At 36.3% G+C, this 17,069-nt stretch overlaps 2 protein-coding genes across 4 annotated transcripts; one reads left to right on the forward strand and one right to left on the reverse strand.

The window, feature by feature from the left end:
• The first annotated feature begins 10,554 nt into the window (after positions 1–10,554).
• LOC131435999 (dr1-associated corepressor homolog) lies at positions 10,555–12,659 on the forward strand. Of its 2 annotated transcripts, XM_058604357.1 has the most exons (5): positions 10,555–10,606; positions 10,681–10,823; positions 10,982–11,054; positions 11,169–11,887; positions 11,960–12,659. In XM_058604357.1, the coding sequence occupies exons 2-5, from the start codon at positions 10,782–10,784 to the stop codon at positions 12,533–12,535; spliced, it is 1,410 nt and encodes a 469-aa protein (XP_058460340.1). In that variant the 5' UTR covers positions 10,555–10,606; positions 10,681–10,781; the 3' UTR covers positions 12,536–12,659. The 2 variants fall into 2 exon arrangements, with proteins under 2 accessions (XP_058460340.1, XP_058460341.1); XM_058604358.1 differs by lacking the exon at positions 10,555–10,606 and having other exon boundaries at positions 10,613–10,823; positions 10,899–11,054.
• A 698-nt stretch (positions 12,660–13,357) lies between these two features.
• Positions 13,358–15,443, reverse strand: LOC131435998 (uncharacterized). 2 transcript variants are annotated; one of them, XM_058604356.1, is made up of 4 exons: positions 15,382–15,424; positions 14,971–15,205; positions 14,236–14,905; positions 13,358–14,171 (listed from the first exon to the last, which is right to left on the reverse strand). In XM_058604356.1, exons 2-4 carry the CDS (start codon positions 15,068–15,070, stop codon positions 13,445–13,447), a joined length of 1,497 nt encoding a protein of 498 aa, XP_058460339.1. In that variant the 5' UTR covers positions 15,071–15,205; positions 15,382–15,424; the 3' UTR covers positions 13,358–13,444. The 2 variants fall into 2 exon arrangements, with proteins under 2 accessions (XP_058460339.1, XP_058460338.1); XM_058604355.1 differs by having other exon boundaries at positions 14,971–15,443.
• Between the last annotated feature and the right edge of the window lie 1,626 nt (positions 15,444–17,069).

The following is a 17,069-nucleotide window of genomic DNA, read 5'->3' on the forward strand; positions in this document are numbered from 1 at the left end:
CCAGACACTCCGAAGAAAAATTGAGATAAAAAGTGTCTGTGAGGGATTTACCGTCAGTCATCAAAAATATAGCAGCCCCTTGAAAACGATAAAAATAATCTTCTCGAGCAGAGATGCCATTTATACAGATTTATCTGTATTATACAGATTTTTACATGCGCATACAGATTTCATACAGAATACAGATTTTGTACAGATTTCCTAAACTCAATACAGATTTATACAGATATCTAAAAAAAATTGGAAAGAACAAATTTTTTTTTTTTGACACAGAGGCAACTTATTATACAATATTATTGTCAATCCAAAGTGTTGTCAATACCGTCAATCCAACTAGATTGGTAATTTGTGTTCGCATTTTTCGAAAAAAAATCTAGCGTTTGGAGCTTTAAATATTGTACTGAATATTGAAATCTTGAGAAAAGAGTTCATTGCACACCTTAAACAGTTTCGAATCTGGAGAGAAAGTGTTGTTGGATTGATGACAATAGTATTGCCGCGTGTGCAGGCCGCTAGTGACGAGATAAATGTTTCGTAATCAATGGGTGAATCACAAATTGATATTGAATATCCTAAAATGGTGTTAGTATTTGAAATTGAGCACTGAGATCTCCCATCAACTTACCAAGTCAAAATTTTGGAAGTATTTGAAAATGAAACTATGTTTTATTGATTCTGTTTCATTTCATTTCGTCGTTGTATCGTGAGATATAAATGTTGAACGCTCATTCAATTTCTCATTATAAAACCATAAAAGGTTGGAAAAACATTACCTCAGCACATTTTCATTTCAAAATGTCGGTTTTATAGTGATTACAGATAAATACAGATTTTTCATTTAGAGTAATACAGATTTTCTATGAAAATATCTGGCATCTCTGTTCTCGAGCAACACTGATTAACTTGCCACACTGAATAATGAAAATGATACAGCCTCCTGTCACGACGCCATCTTGATGAGATCAAAATCGGAACTTCAAAATCAGCTGATTGCAACGTAAACAAACAAACAGTAATACATTTGTTTTACGCGTTTACCTTGTTTAGTGCACGAAAATTAGTGAATTTTTGGTCGGCTCTCTCACAGTAACTTGTCGGTTTACCTAAAATACAGCAGACAATGTTTTGGGTCATCAAGTGGAGATAATTTTCACAATTTGAGAGTCGCGATGAGTATCAAAACATCGCAGTGTTTGGGGCTCGAAACGCGAGGGGCTCAACGTAATCGGTATACTTTTAAATGGCTGGTGCTCACATACCGGTGTCAGATGGGTGAAATGATAGTAGAATATACCATTTCGAGGGTGAAATTAAAAACAATGTACCATATAAATCTTGTAGAACAGACATCTTGATTAATTTGAATACAATTTATCGTATTTGCCCATTTCTGTGTTCTGGTATATTCAAGCAGAATATCTGTTAATATAGTACGATATACTATGCTTATTTGAAGGTACATCTAGTATTTTTGATAACGAATTGAAATAGTATGTTTTACAATTTTTCTGTTCTAGTAATATTACTTATAATGGTAAGACATACCACATCGAAGTTAAAATTGATATAGTTATTTTAACAGCAATTATTATTTTGCAATCCAAATAAAATTTACTGTACTGGTAATAGATTACGGTTGGAAGCATTATGTATATTAAAACGCAACAGTATGTGTTTAGGCAATTGTAATATTTATCCGAAGGTTTTTATACTTATTATTGAAACTATACATTATTAATACATCACAACGTGTTTATGTTCTGTCCATTTCAGCACCGAAAAAATGTCATTCAGTGTCTTTTTTTCTAAAATTTCCAAATAATCTAGTGTGATACCATGGCCATAGTTATAGTTATATCTTTAGAGTAAAATCGTTTAAATTTTAGATTATGTTTTTTTTATATTTTTTTAATAGAAATCCATACCTAAGATTAAACCTTTATCAGCGATGATATCGTCAACAATTATTTCAATTTTTTACCATCTATTTCACGATAAACACGATTGAAAAAAAAACAAATTTAAACCATACGCAAAGATGGCGAATCATGAAAACTTGTTTTATATTTGCATATGAAGCAACAGTTTTATGGTTATTTTTACTGCAACACGATGTTTAAAAATACTATACCTGTGGTAAACTTAAGAAGCAAGAATTATTATTTGAAAATCGTAATTATTATGATTTCAATTTAATCACTATTGTGGTAAAATATAGAATAAGGCTAATGTTACATTGTAGAATTAACAGAAATATTCTAGTTGTTTCAATTAGACACTGAATTTATTTCAAATATTGGCTATACTAAAATCTACTATGCATATCAAAAAGAATTCATTATTTTCAAACATTGATTTGTGAAATCGAAGAAAATTCTTGTAAAACTTACAATTCATCAGAATAGTAATTTGAAAAACAGCTTTGTTATCGAATCTACCAGAAAATTATTTTCAGTGTACGAAATAGTAACCATTTGAACTGTTCCACAACTTCTTCAAATAGTTTGTTTATTTATTCTGAATTTGGTTAGTAACCAAGGATTCAGAATAAATAAACAAACTATTTGAAGTAGTTGTGGAACAGTTCAAATGATTCAAATTTCGTGCCCTCAGTCCTACTTCTTAAGAGCAGATAAGGGAAGTGGAACATTCAAATCGCCATCATCATTCATAAATGCTCCTAGAGTTGGACATGAACAGTCAACAAGGACTGTATACTATTCCCTAGGAAATCATTTGCCAGAATTATGGGTGGGTAATGTCAGAGTCATAACTGGATGTCGTGAATACGAAAACAACTGACATGTTCCTTAACACTTCCGAATATCAATTAGTTGATCAATTGTATGAATTATGCAAGCATTCCCCTTTTCCACTTTTTTCGCAAATACAAAGAAGGCTTCACTTGATCTCGTTTACTGTGAATTTCACACAGCGTAAAGTGCAAAAATCTAACCAAACTGTTCTAGATTTGCACTAAACTGAGAACATTTCCTTTCGATTTGCAAACAACAAATTCTTTAGAAAGCTTTTAGAGCCATTAGAACGGCTGATTTTGGGTAATGCTCTCCATCGTTGCTTTTTCACCAATGCAAATGACTGGCAGCTGCGACGTAATCGCTCTTGTCGGAAGCGAAACTAGCTTTGCAAACGACACAAAATACATCTGCTCGCAGTGGCGATAGAATCCAAACTGATCCAATTTTTGTCGAGAGGCTTGTTTTTACCTGATTTCGTTTGTAGCTTTTCACTAATGGGCGGTCCTAACGGCTATAAAAATAGCCGCATGCAGAATTTTAATGTCGATTATTTCATTTCGGATTTGCATTTCATTGAAAGAAACTATCCGGATCCTGGACGGAATTCATTCCTGCCTTCAGAAGGACCAAATTGTGGACCTCACTACGATATTAAACACTGTTCGGAACATTTTCTCGAACGATTTGTTGTACAGCAGCAGATATTTTTTTCTCTTCCTCAGAACGCGTTCTGATTGGCTGGTGTTGACATGGGTCAAATGAGACAGGTTTTTCAATAGTGTACTATTGAAAAACTTCAATGCTTGTTCTTTACACGCTTAAGTTGAAAAATTTCGATTCTATTGGTAGTTAGATTATATAAATCCTTTCACAGATCACTGAGCTATGAGCTTTAAAAATACGAGAAAGGCAAACGCGCCTCATGAATTATTCTCTTTGATACTCGTTTATACCAAACATTTCAGAAAAGTTTAATTTTGAAATATTTGAGATTATGTCTCACAACTGAATATTTTATCATAAAATTGTAATCATATTTCCGATGGCATGTAGCAAAAATTATGTTGATTCGTTAGATACAACAAGAGATATTCATGATCAAAAACTTATCACTCTCTCAGAGGGTAAATTTTGAAAAGGCACCCCATAGTAAAGTAAGTCGTATTCACGACAAAACGAATAATTAATCTCGCTTCTCATCAATAATAGGTCTCGGTTTGACGATAGTTCCATAAATTCTGTACATTCTTTCCATCACTTTTGAAGCATTTTCACAATCGCTGGTTAGACGCAAATTAAACACCTCTCAGGAGCGGCCTGTCTCACCGCTGCCAGAAATACAACTCAAACGATACAACCGTATCCACCAGGAATTTTCCACATCGAAATCTTTGACATTTTCAGTGAAGGTGAAAATATGAAAACGCTCGGCTAACTAAGATACAGGCGACTATGTTTGTTTTTGGGTGTTTGGGGTTTCCAAAGCTAGCAAGTCAGTGAGAGCAAAGTAAACAAAATGCAGAAAAATACAACACATCTTCGATTGTGAAAGTCAGTATTACAATTTAGCACCGCACGTTTCATAATGATATCACATTTAGAATCAAACATATAAAAATCAACTTTGTTTTAACAAATCACAGATATTAAGCATCAACAAACTTTTATTTATGTTTTTATACTTCTTCGTTGTTTTCGTCTTTGCGGAAAATATGATGGACATGGGCCCATCAGGGGGCTGAAGAATTCACACCGGTTGAGAAATAAATATCCACTCGATCGGTTATCAGCAGCGTTGCCAGGTTCCTAGACTTAACTGGCGAATGCCAGATTTTTCTCGCTTCGCCAAACACTCTAACCGACGACACGACCTGCCACTCGTCTATTAAAACTGTATCGCAAATCTGACTACCCCTCAGTAACTCGAAATGTCAGAACGAAATTACTTGAAAATTTGTTAAAACTGGCAACTCGATTTGATAAATTATTGATTTCGAATAACAGATACCTTGGATACTGTTATTCAAAAACATGTTTATGTAGATAAACAAAACTAACTCCGAATCGATATATACCAGTCGCGCATTTTACTACTGTGCCTAAAAACAAGAATCGGCCCTTAAAGTTAAGTGAAGCGCTTTGTTTTTGCGATACGGATATGTTATATTATTTTATTTGCACCACCAGTAATTGTATGCACCGGAAATTTGATACCAAAGCAGTTACCAATCAATTACATCAGCATCTCACACCATTAGAAAAATTCAAAAATGAATTGACACCATTGCATAGTTTTCATAAAATCTTCAAATTATGCGACTAAGAATTTCTTCTAAGATCGTATCATTAGCATTAGTATTTTTTCACACCATTGAGACAAACTTTTGTTTTATGACTTTTGCTAACCCTAGAATAGTTTTAGTATGACATCTGAATAATTCTTGGAAAATTCTCTTGAGAAGACTTGAAACGCATCTCCAATAAAGATCTTCATGGAAAACAATCAATCTTTTTAGCATGATTTAGCAGATAAATGACATAGATAAATGCATTTTATTGTTACAGACTCAATGTATAAAGGATCTTTGAAAATAGCTTAAATTTAATACTGGTGTTTCAAATCGACATCACAGAACGCAGCAATTTCATTATCGTTCTTTTCCCATTGATTTAAACTTCTGTAAGGGTTCTTCTAGTGTTACGAAATAATGGTTTTGGTCTCAATTGAATGCATAATAAACAAAATAAACATCCTGCTCCGCGCTTTTTTTTTTGAGAAACAGTAATTTTACTTGATTATTAGCAAATACACATTATAATAAATTCAGTTTCGTCTTGTGTTCATTTTATTGCAACAGATTTGGAAATATGTGGCCGCACACAAGAGAATAGATCGCTTTATTCCGAAATTAATCCTTTTTTCTTGCATTTTCGTGGCAATGGAACGGGATAGTTTTCCAGTTTGTTTGTTTATTTCTATAATTGCGGTTCTTTGACAAATAACGCATAGCAACCAGAACAGTGTTGCCTAAAAAGAATAATTTTATCATTATCAAGGGGCCGCTATATTTGTGGTAACTGACGGAAATCACTCACAGACACTTTTTATTTCGATTTTTCTTCGGAGTGCCTGGTCGTGTCGTCGCTCTAACTATCCAGACCTTTTGCCAGATTTTACAAATTTTACCAGTTTTTGTCAGCTCTGACCAGATCGTTACGCTTTTGGCCTCTAGACGATAGGTGGTGAGACCTTTTTTTTCTACTACTTTGCTCACGGAATATGAAACCCGGTCAAAATTTTCTGGTGTATAGTAGACCCAGACAAATCCAGATAAATTTTCGAGTCAGACAGATTTTTGAAAAAAATGTCCTGGTAACCCTGGTTACCCAATTAGAAAAAAACGTTCAACGGTGGTCCTTCATTGGTCCAATATGTTGGATCATTGGTCCAATGAAAGTCCAATCAATCGTTCAACGGGAGGCCAACACGGGACCTTCGTTTGCCGATTTTGAAACAGACCGTTGGACCGAATGCCATTTTTTTCGTTCAACAAACCCGGCAGACAGAGGTCCATTGTTGAGCCATTTTTAACATGAGGAGTTGGAGCCCCGTTGGACTAGTTTTACTGCTGAATTTCTGAAGTTTCTTCCATTTATTTGTTTAAACTAACAATACATACCTGCACAATACTTCTACTTCACGTAGAATAACAACAAATTTTCTTTCTATGGAAAGGTAACACTTAATTTTCATTCTATTTTTGCAAGAGAAAAAACAACAACAAACCGTTCCAGCAAATTGAACGAATATTTCGTGCAATATATCGTTCAACAAGGGCTCAAAAATCAACAAAATTGAACGGCCTGCTGAGAGGGTATCAGTTGAATAGTACACGGAAAATAAAAACTACATGTTATTTGAGTTCATTTTACTTAATTTTGAGTTCTTTTGAATCTTTTCTTCCGTTCGCTCGTTCCATTGTTGTCAAAATACAAAGAGCAAAACCACCCAACAGCGAGAGTTTCGTTCAATAAGCCAAAATTAAGTAAACCGTACCAACTTGAAATTGAGTCAATACGACTCAACTGTAGAGTAAATATAACTTACCATTGAGTAGATATAACTAATCTTTAAGTATTTTTTTCCACGTGCCTTACGGAAGCTACCCAGAGCCACTTTACCAAAAAATAGGTTATTGAACGGAACCCCCAAATTGGGTGGAATTAGAGTGCCTATAACCAGAGTGACGACATCTCATCCGTAATTTTGGCAACAATTCAAAACATTCCATTAGCTTTACATTGAATTGACAGGTCGTTTGCTCGTTTGGAACTGGGAGCTGTCATTCCAAACGAACAGCTGTCGTCACTCTGATTATAGTCACTCTAGGTGGAATGTACTTAAAATTAGGTTGTTTTGCGGTTCCGTGTAATGCAATGCGTAATCATAATAGACACGCATTTAGCTACCCAGTGGTGGACTTGGTCTTATTAGGTTTTGCACGAACATGACATATGCCCCGTTTACACTTCTGCTGGTTGCCAGCATGCTGGTGTCAGTGTACTGCCCTCTTAGGAAAAAAACGTTCAACGGTGGTCCTTCGTTGGTCTAATACTTTGGATCATTGGACCACAGTTGAACGTTTTTTCCTAAGAGGGCAGTACACTCACAGACTAACAGACAGGACACTCAAATTAGATTCTTCAATCATTTTAACGGTCATTTCGAATATTCCTTTATTTGGGACAGTACTCACATGTGTCATGATGGCGCCACGCTACCCTATCAAAAACATCCTGTCTGTCATCCAGACTGTGTTTATTTTTTCATTTATCAACAGAGTTGCCATTCATACAGAATTATTTGTAATGTATTGATTTGTATACGTCCATGCGAATTTCATGCAGGATACAGATTTAATACATATTGCCAAAACTATATACATAATTGTGCTACTTCTCATCCTCCAACGCAATACAAAATTGAACCCGTTTTGTTACAATATTTACTTGCTTCTGGTCTGCCGCCTCTTAATTTCGGGTGAAAACTACCAACACAATAAAAAATAGTCTAGATGAAGAACGTTGAGTCAAATAAATGGTTACCTTCCAACATCGTGAAAAAGTTAAATATATTATCAACGTAATCCAATAATTTATTGTGACGATTCATTTTCAAATATTTTGATGAAATCAGGCATCCCTGCAAGCAGCTGATCGGTGTTGACGAACGAGGGGAAATCAACTAGTAAAAAAACTTTTACATAACACAAGGGGTGTACAGATAGTAAATAGTTCGCGCAGTACAATATAGATGGCACTAGTGCATCACGAAAAAATATTTTTATAAGAATTTACTCATACTGTCATGTCTGTTAGTCTGTGGTACACTGACACCAGCATGCTGGCAACCAGCAGAAGTGTAAACGGGGCAATAACCTCACAAAAATGAACAGAATGAACTTTTTTTGACAGTCGACGTGTACTTGTTTACAGTTTAAAAGTTCATCGTTCGAATGTAAAAATTGCAAGTCGCCTCACACTCAACAGATTCATACATACATCGCTCCTTGATGCTGGAAACACATACAGGGCAATCTTTTTAGTTATTTTCATTGTGGAATACGTTTTTAACAGGCACTTTTTCGTAGTTGTTTCAATTTTTAACTTGCAGTCGCAAAACAAAACAAGTACACGGCAACTGTCAAAGATGAACTTGATTCATCGGCAGTTCATTTGTGTCGTCATCGTGCAAAACCTAATTAGGTTTTGCACGATGACGACACAAATGAACTGCCGATGAATCAAGTTCATCTTTGACAGTTGCCGTGTACTTGTTTTGTTTTGCGACTGCAAGTTAAAAAATGAAAAAATGACGAAAAAGTGCCTGTTTAAAACGTATTCCATAGTGAAAATAACTAAAAAAATTGCCCTGTATGTGATTCCAGCATCAAGGAGCGATATATGTATGAATCTGTTGAGTGTGAGGCGACTTGCAATTTTTACATTCGAACGATGAACTTCTGATGAACTTTTAAACTGTAAACAAGTACACGTCGACTGTCAAAAAAAGTTCATTCTGTTCATTTTTGTGAGGTTATGTCATGTTCGTGCAAAACCTAATTAGGTTTTGCACGATGACGACACAAATGAATTGCCGATGAATCAAGTTCATCTTTGACAGTTGCCGTGTACTTGTTTTGTTTTGTGACTGCAAGGTAAAAATTGAAAAATGACGAAAAAGTTCCTGTTAAAAAAGAATTCCACAGTGAAAATAACTAAAAAAAGATTGACCTGTATGTGTTTCCAGCATCAAGGAGCGATATATGTATAAATCTGTTGAGTGTGAGGTGACTTGCAATTTTTACATTCGAACGATTAACTTCTGATGAACTTTTAAACTGTAAACAAGTACACGTCGACTGTCAAAATAAGTTCATTCTGTTCATTTTGTGAGGTTATGGCATGTTCGTGCAAAACCTAATTTAGGTTTTGCACGATGACGACACAAATGAACTGCCGATGAATCAAGTTCATCTTTGACAGTTGCCGTGTACTTGTTTTGTTTTGCGACTGCAAGTTAAAAATTGAAACAACTACGAAAAAGTGCCTGTTAAAAACGTATTCCACAATGAAAATAACTAAAAAGATTGCCCTGTATGTGTTTCCAGCATCAAGGAGCGATATATGTATGAATCTGTTGAGTGTGAGGCGACTTGCAATTTTTACATTCGAACGATGAACTTTTAAACTGTAAACAAGTACACGTCGACTGTCAAAAAAAGTTCATTCTGTTCATTTTTGTGAGGTTATGTCATGTTCGTGCAAAACCTAATTAGGTTTTTTATCGTGACGACACAAATGAACAAGTATTCATCCTTGACAGTTCAGCGGTACTGTTTACAAACAAGCTTAAACAAAAATCGAAGAGCACATCTAAAACAATCATCTTCACACTTTGCAACTAGACACTTTAATTTAATAAATATCAAAAACGAACCGTATTCAATCGTGAACAAATGTTTTGAAACTTTATTTAGGCGATATGGACCGTAAATGGTCTGATCCAATTTGTCAATAAACAAACAAAAGAAATCTCTGTTTACAAACAGTACTGCTGAACTGTCAAAATGTGTTCATCCGATTGAGGTTAGCAGTGACGGTAAAAAACCTAATTCCGGCAATGAACATCAATATTTTGACCAAAGATGCCAGGTCTGCAGATTTGTTGGAAAATTCTGCAAATTTCTTAAATAATCTGCAGATATCTTTTCTTGGCAGACTTTTGAAAATCATGTTTGTCACGTACAGTCGTCAAAATTTACAGACTTTTAAAATCTCTGCACTCAGGCGAAAAATATTTAGTATTTCATAATAATTTCGAATGGTTTTTAGCCACAAGAATATCGTATGCGAATCATAAGACCGCCTTATGAAGTCATGAACATTGAAATTCCAATAAAAAGCCTTATGAAATTCAAACGAAATTTTTATGAACATTGTGCGAAATTTCTATGACAAACATAACTTTTCTCATATACTGTGGAACTCAGAAGTTGTTCGTATGAAAACCATAATAGTGATAGATAAGATGTATATTGCAGAGGTATCTTATTCATATTAATCTTACGAAATGGTGATATTGGTGATTTTTTGAGCATCATAGGATCTGCCTTATAATTTTTACTACTCAATTTGCCTGAGTGCAATAGTCTTTTTTATAATTTACTGACTTTTTATACCTTACTTGAAGATATTTGAAATTTTCACCTGGCATCTCTGATTTTGACATAAGGCTACCAACCCATCTGCGTTCGCAAATAAAAAAGTCTCATTACAAAGAAGAAGTAAAGATTTTGTTATTTGATTTTTGGAAAATAGCTCAAATTTCATCTGAATTTTAATAATTTTTACATTGCAGTATTTCCAATTTGTTTAGCTTAACCAAAAGTCTAGGTAGATAGCCAAGGTAGGCCAAACAGTGTATTGTATTGGCTGGGAAACGCCTTCTAGCTCAGAAAGATGCCATCGAAGAAGAAAAAGTATAATGCCCGATTTCCGGCGGTAAGTAAACTTCATTTAGATTCTCAACTGGACTAGAGCATATAACATTTCGGTTTGATAAGTTGTTTTGTTCAGATGCTCAATTCCCGATCAGGTTGTGATTGCATTGGCGATGACCCTGTCCATGTTTGGATAAAGCGTGTTTGTTTTGTTTTCAGGGAAGAATCAAGAAGATTATGCAAACAGACGAAGAAGTCGGTAAAGTGGCTCAAGCTGTTCCCGTTATTATCTATATCCTTTTCAAAATAGATGAATTACTGCTCAGGCTGCCAAACAAAAGAATTAAATATTTATTTTACAACTTTCAGTGAATCGCTTCACATTTTCCTTAACCCTAGCTAGTACCTCGAACACTGGAACTGTTCGTAGAATCGCTGTTAACTAAAACACTCCGAATTACTAACGCTCGTAACGCGAAAACTTTATCTCCATCGCACATGAAGCAGTGCATCATTTCAGAAAGTCGTTTCGATTTTCTGCGTGATCTTGTCAAAAACATCCCGGATATCGGAGTGAATGAGGAGCAACATTCCGGATCGGAGGCTGGGTATGGAAATGAGGCAGCTGTTTCCCCGGCATCTACATCAACATCTTCATCTTCAAATGGAGGTGGTGGTTCTGGTTTCATCGCAAACGCGGCTTCATCGTCCAACGAGGCAAGTTCGATTGGTGCTAATGTCAGTGGAAATTTGCTACAGAGGTCCGAGTCATATTCAACCAGCGGAACTAACTATGCTAGTGCATTACAAACTTCAACGCAAGTGTCTTCGCAACCGCAAACTCACAGTTTGAAACGAGGGTTGAATCACACAAACAGTTTAAATTTCTATAAAGAAATTCCGCTGGACGATTCTAGCGGTAGTGCCACTGTAATCAATAGTCGAGAACCTCCTCCCAAATTAACCAGACTACACTCGGCTCCAGCAGCATCCATCACAACGAGTTCAGTTCCGTTCAAAATTGACATTCTGCCTACGCTAGCTGCATCCAGCAACAACACGAACCCGCAGCAGATACAGAAGGGAAACAGTGGTTCGTCGGCCAACAATAGCAGTAATTATAAGGTAGAACTAGTTTTCTTGAACAGTGCGAATTCAAAATTACCGAACTCATAATAAAAAAGATTCAATTTTTAGATCACATACAACATTGAACCCCTTACACCTGGTACCTCTGGAAGCAATGCTTCTGTCACAACCAAAACGCATGATGCACCGGTTATTAAATTGGACTACTCGAAGCTGAAACTTCCGATGACAATGTCATCAAGCGAACCACCGCAATTGCACACCACAAAGCCATCTTCACATACTCGTCAGCAACAACCAACAATCAAGATTGACCTCAGTAATATTACCAACTTTAGTTCCAAATTACAACCACAGTCACCTGTGACGCTTATAGCGGGAAGCGCGATCAACATGAAACAAGTGCCTTCAACACCAACTGCCAGTACACCGTCGACGCCTCTATCGGCACTGAGCAGCGCATCTTCATCGGCATCGAGCTCAAGCTGCGGTGGTGTAAAAAGTCCTTACATTTTCCAACATTCTCCAGCGCTGGTCGGTTCCTCTTTTGCACCAACTTCATCAACGAACTCGTCCTTGTCGGCGACTGCCATCTCTTCCAGTTCTGGCGGACCGCCAATGCAGTTCTATTCCGGTGCTACTTCCACTGTTCCCGATATGGATGAGGATTACGACGATATTTAACTCCTTGTTTGACCGCCGTTGATCATTTTCCTACCCGAGCATGTAATTTTCTTCTATACTTCATTTGCATTTATCTACATTTGTATGTACAATGAATTACATGTCCCTATTCTTTCTTTAATAACTGGTATGATTGCATATTATCATAGTATTGAAAATTAAAAAAAAGATTTTTTGTGTACAGATTTAGCTGCACCCTTGATAGAAGTAGAAACCAAATTGTTTGTTTTAGCGTTGAGTACTTCGTGAATGTTAGAAAAGGATGGTTTTCCTAGAAGAGTTTGTTTATCGATTTCTTCATGGCACTTATTGAAGATTCCAATAGCAGCAGGTTATCTTTGCCAAGGTTATAAAATTGAACGTGACGGTGGACGGGTATAGCGTGATGGGTAAGTCGATGCCTTCCACGAAGCCCGTCTGGGTTCGATTCCCAACTCCCGCACATAGGATCAGAAAATTTTTCTGGTCCAAAGAGGCGAAAGACCTTAAAGTTAAAGCTTCTATAATCGAAAAAAATTGAACGTGACTATGAGTGTTTCACAGTCATTATGTACAATAATTTGTGCTGATAATCATGATGGACAATTTCTGGTGAAATAGTTACCGGGACTTTACTTTGCTTTAGTAAAAAAACATGTTTTCAAAATTACTCCTATTATGAGCCGTTGTAATCTGCTGGAGAGTGCAAAAATCGCACCTTCAACGTTGTCGTCGTGATCCGTATTAGTACAACGAACGCAATGCATTTGCTACTGTTGATAGTAATCCTTGACTGTCAAAATGCAGGATGGGTTCGAATTCGAAATAAATTAACATTTAAGCAACAGTTTAACACAATTTCTTTTCCTAAAATATATGTATAATGGCACTCACGGTTATCAAAAGGCACCTTTCTTTTCGTGTTATCATTCAAGGTGACAGTGAGAACTCCGGATTCCAGAAACCGGCAGGTGTCTCATGTAATTGCGCGTCCCGGCATCCTCGGCAGTTTCTGGTCATTTTCGAGCGAATTACGTTTTCTGGTAGATCGCAGTCAACCAAAAACTGGTAGTATTTTGCGCATTCTGCACAACGCCGTAGATCGGAAAGCGTTGATCCAACTGGTGGTGCTCCGGGTACTTCCTTCATAGTGTCAACATTGGATAAGAGCGAATTTGTGGTTTTTATTTCTTTGATACCTTGCTCCCGAATAGCATCCATGAATAAGTCATTTTTGTTTGGTTGTGTTGCGTCAATGACAATTATTTCATCAGCTGGCGGTTTAACAAACAGAATGCTGTCCGTGTCCGAATCTTCCTGGGCTTGGGTTTCTTTCGCTAAAATAATTAATTTTTTATTTGTGGATGACGTTTTCAGCTGCGAAAGTTCCTTTTTGACAATAAATTCTGTTGAAGAACTTTTTTCCGTTTGACGAATCAGGTCTTTTTCTACTTCCGAGAAATAGGTCTGATCAATATCGAAATCGTCTTCTCGTGATTCATTTGATTGCTTCTCAACAACGGAAGATTCTCCTTTTTTTTTCGCACTCTTAAGAAAGCGGGAAGCGCCGAGCGGAGCAGGACTTGGAATAACGAAATCGTCCGAATCAGTCGATTTGCTCAAGTTATCTGGAAAACGCAACCTTGTTTGGCGAAATCTATAATACAAAGAGGAAAAAGAATTCGACTAACCTAAAATTTATGTTTAATACATGAACATACCTTGTTCTGTTCAACAAAGTATCGTTTTCGGTGCTGATTGGCGTTTTACGTACACTGGATCCCATCTTCCTAACACTTCCGGGTGTAGACTTTTTCGCTGTCCATTTACCGGGTGGAATCAAATTTTCTAGCTGAGCTATAGCCACTGGTTTTGTTGTGACCATTTTCTGACGCCTCGGTAGATGTTCAATTTGCCTTAACGACTCAGGAGACGATTGGATTGTAGAAGAAAATCGGATCAAGGACAAGTTGTGCTTTTTCTTGCTTTTGGAATCAGAATGCAGCACTTTTTTGTCATCTTTTGAAAAAATACCTTGACAGAGCTCGGTTTTGAACCAGTTCTTTTTTGGAGGAGTGTGTTGAACATTATCTTTCTGCTTCGGAGACAAAGGTACTCTCGATGGGCTTTGCGACAAGGCAAGAAATGAATCATCTGAATCTGGTAGGTTTATGTTCTGATTCAGCACAGAGCTGGACATCTCGGGATCTGATTTATTACGACCTGAAGAACAATCTTCGTACGGCGTACCGGTGAACGGTGAATCGAATGATCGAGCTTTCTTACGTTTGTTTGATGGCGGAGACGAATATGCTTGATTGCACATTTTCTTAAGTTGTATAGAAATATCATCGTAATATCGTGTGACATCTGATGCAAGAACTTGCATTTCTAGAGTACCAATTTTTGTAGTCTAATTTTAGTAATAGAAATTAAAAAACAAGTCAAGTATTTACCTGCAGCTGTTCTCTGTAAATTATCAAATAGTAGTAGAAAGCGCTCGTGAACTTTTCGATGTTCGGTATATTTTGCAATTAATATGTCTTGGTTGTGCATTTTTTAAAATACTAACTGCAAAATACTAAGAACGGTTCAGCAGCTGGAAGTTTTATATCGGCGATCTATAATAGAACTAAAACTGGAACAAACGTATCTCCAGCAACCCGTTTTAGTTTATTTATTTGAACAGTTCTGTATAAAATGTTGAAAACGACTAATGTAACATGAGAGATTCTCTTTGTTTACTTTCTCTTTCGATTATTACTAAACATTCCTGCATTCGGTCATTTTTTCAGTGCAGATTCAAAGATGATAGCTTTAGTTATTATTATCGGTAAATAATTGGAGTGAAGGATTGCTAAGAGTACCGTAATAATCCAAAGATAAAGTAAACAAAGAGAATCTCTAATTGTTACATTCGTCGTTTTGAACATTTCATACAGAGTTCTTCTGTCAAATTTAAAACTAATCAGAGATGCCAGATATTTTCATAGAAAATCTGTATAGTCCAATCCACGATGTAAAATACCTGGTGATCACGTTTTTCTATGTGTTAGTGCGGTTGTCATTTTATTTTGGAATAACAGAGAGACGTGAAGAAGAAAAAACATAAACAAATGACGTTTCGGGAGTTGCTTTTTAAAAATATTTAGTGTTGGTTCTGTTGCGAAAATATTGACAGTGAAATGCGGTGTTTTGTTCCGAGATGTTTCAATCGTTTTCATCACCTGCATTTGAAATGCCACCCACAGCACAATCACTCCATTATTCATAATAACTGTAATAGATACCACAGTGCGATCCGCCAAATCCTTCATCCAACGAAATGAACAGCATCGGATGTGTTTAAAATTTTCTGTATTTCGACGTTACCTTGCAAGTCCTTGAAGAAAAAATGTCCAAATTTTCAATTAGTGCCAAAGATTCGCCAGGCTGCGCGACAACTTGAGTAACTTAGAAGTGAAATCCCGATCTGAAATGGTCGTTTGTTTATGTTTACATGCTTGAATCCCGGCGCGCCATACTTAATTTCGTGAGAAAATTACCAACACAACCAAACCTGTCTTACAACGCCACCAGTGTATTTTACGTCGTGAGTCCAATCCACGTGGGAATGTGTTGGTGTGGCTATTCTCAGCAGTTGCAAGGTTAATGCTAGTGTGAGTGTGACGGAATAACCCAGTGAATTTTGTCGAGCCGCATCGTGCCAATTATTGAAGACATATACGCAATAAAAAACACTGCAATGCCAAGATAACAGTTGAGAAAGACATAAAATCGTTCATGAAATTCTATATCACGTAATGGAACTGTCTTCTTTTACTGGGTCATTAGTTCATAGCTTACGAAATTCTATATGAATTTCTTGCAGTGTATGATTATGAGTCAAAAATGTTTTACCTCAGTGTAAAATTGAACCCACAACAAACCTTGACTTCGGCTCGCACACATTCTAATTTCGTATATGAATAGATCTGCGTACTCTGCATCGGTGTGAGTAACAGAGACGTCAAATTGCTCAATTGCTTTGTATAAAAAATCTGTATTATACCATGTTCACATTAGCTCTGCTATCACTTGATATACCGAGATGATATGCATATCATGTCGAAGTGTTCACTTATGATCTAATAGTATTAGCGCTGATATCAAGTGATATACGGTTGTACTTGATATCCGATGATATCATGTGCGATATCACATGATATCCCATACAATTTGATGTCAACGCGTATCACCATTTTGGCATGATATCCGGGATATCATGAACGATATCATGTCGAGTTGTTAAAAATCGCAACTAGCAACACGGATAATGGCATTGAACGCACTCATTTATGAACGTCACTTTGAGAGTGACAATAAACAATCATTATAATTTCAAATTTTTCATCGAATACTGGTGTTTAGGGAAGAGTTCGGACGTAGGAGATTCTTTGCAGCGGTTCTTGTGTAACAGCTCAAAGCTAAAATGGATTATATTAGATTAGTCAGTTTATAATAACAAGTGTTGCGAAGTTCAACTAACGACTTACATTGAGTCTTCCCCTGTTCA

Source organism: Malaya genurostris, chromosome 3, assembly GCF_030247185.1.
Source record: "Malaya genurostris strain Urasoe2022 chromosome 3, Malgen_1.1, whole genome shotgun sequence".
Lineage (NCBI taxonomy): Eukaryota > Metazoa > Arthropoda > Insecta > Diptera > Culicidae > Malaya > Malaya genurostris.

Bases quoted from the DNA above. Each gene is read 5' to 3' on its own strand.
- LOC131435998 (XM_058604355.1), bottom strand. From the start codon at position 15,070: ATGCACAACCAAGACATATTAATTGCAAAATATACCGAACATCGAAAA. The intron at 14,906-14,970 runs GTAAATACTTGA...TTGGTACTCTAG, and splicing joins TTTACAGAGAACAGCTGCAG to AAATGCAAGTTCTTGCATCA. The intron at 14,172-14,235 runs GTATGTTCATGT...TTTGTATTATAG, and splicing joins ACTTTGTTGAACAGAACAAG to ATTTCGCCAAACAAGGTTGC.
- LOC131435999 (XM_058604357.1), top strand. From the start codon at position 10,782: ATGCCATCGAAGAAGAAAAAGTATAATGCCCGATTTCCGGCG. The intron at 10,824-10,981 runs GTAAGTAAACTT...TTTTGTTTTCAG, and splicing joins ATAATGCCCGATTTCCGGCG to GGAAGAATCAAGAAGATTAT. The intron at 11,055-11,168 runs ATATCCTTTTCA...CCTAGCTAGTAC, and splicing joins AGCTGTTCCCGTTATTATCT to CTCGAACACTGGAACTGTTC.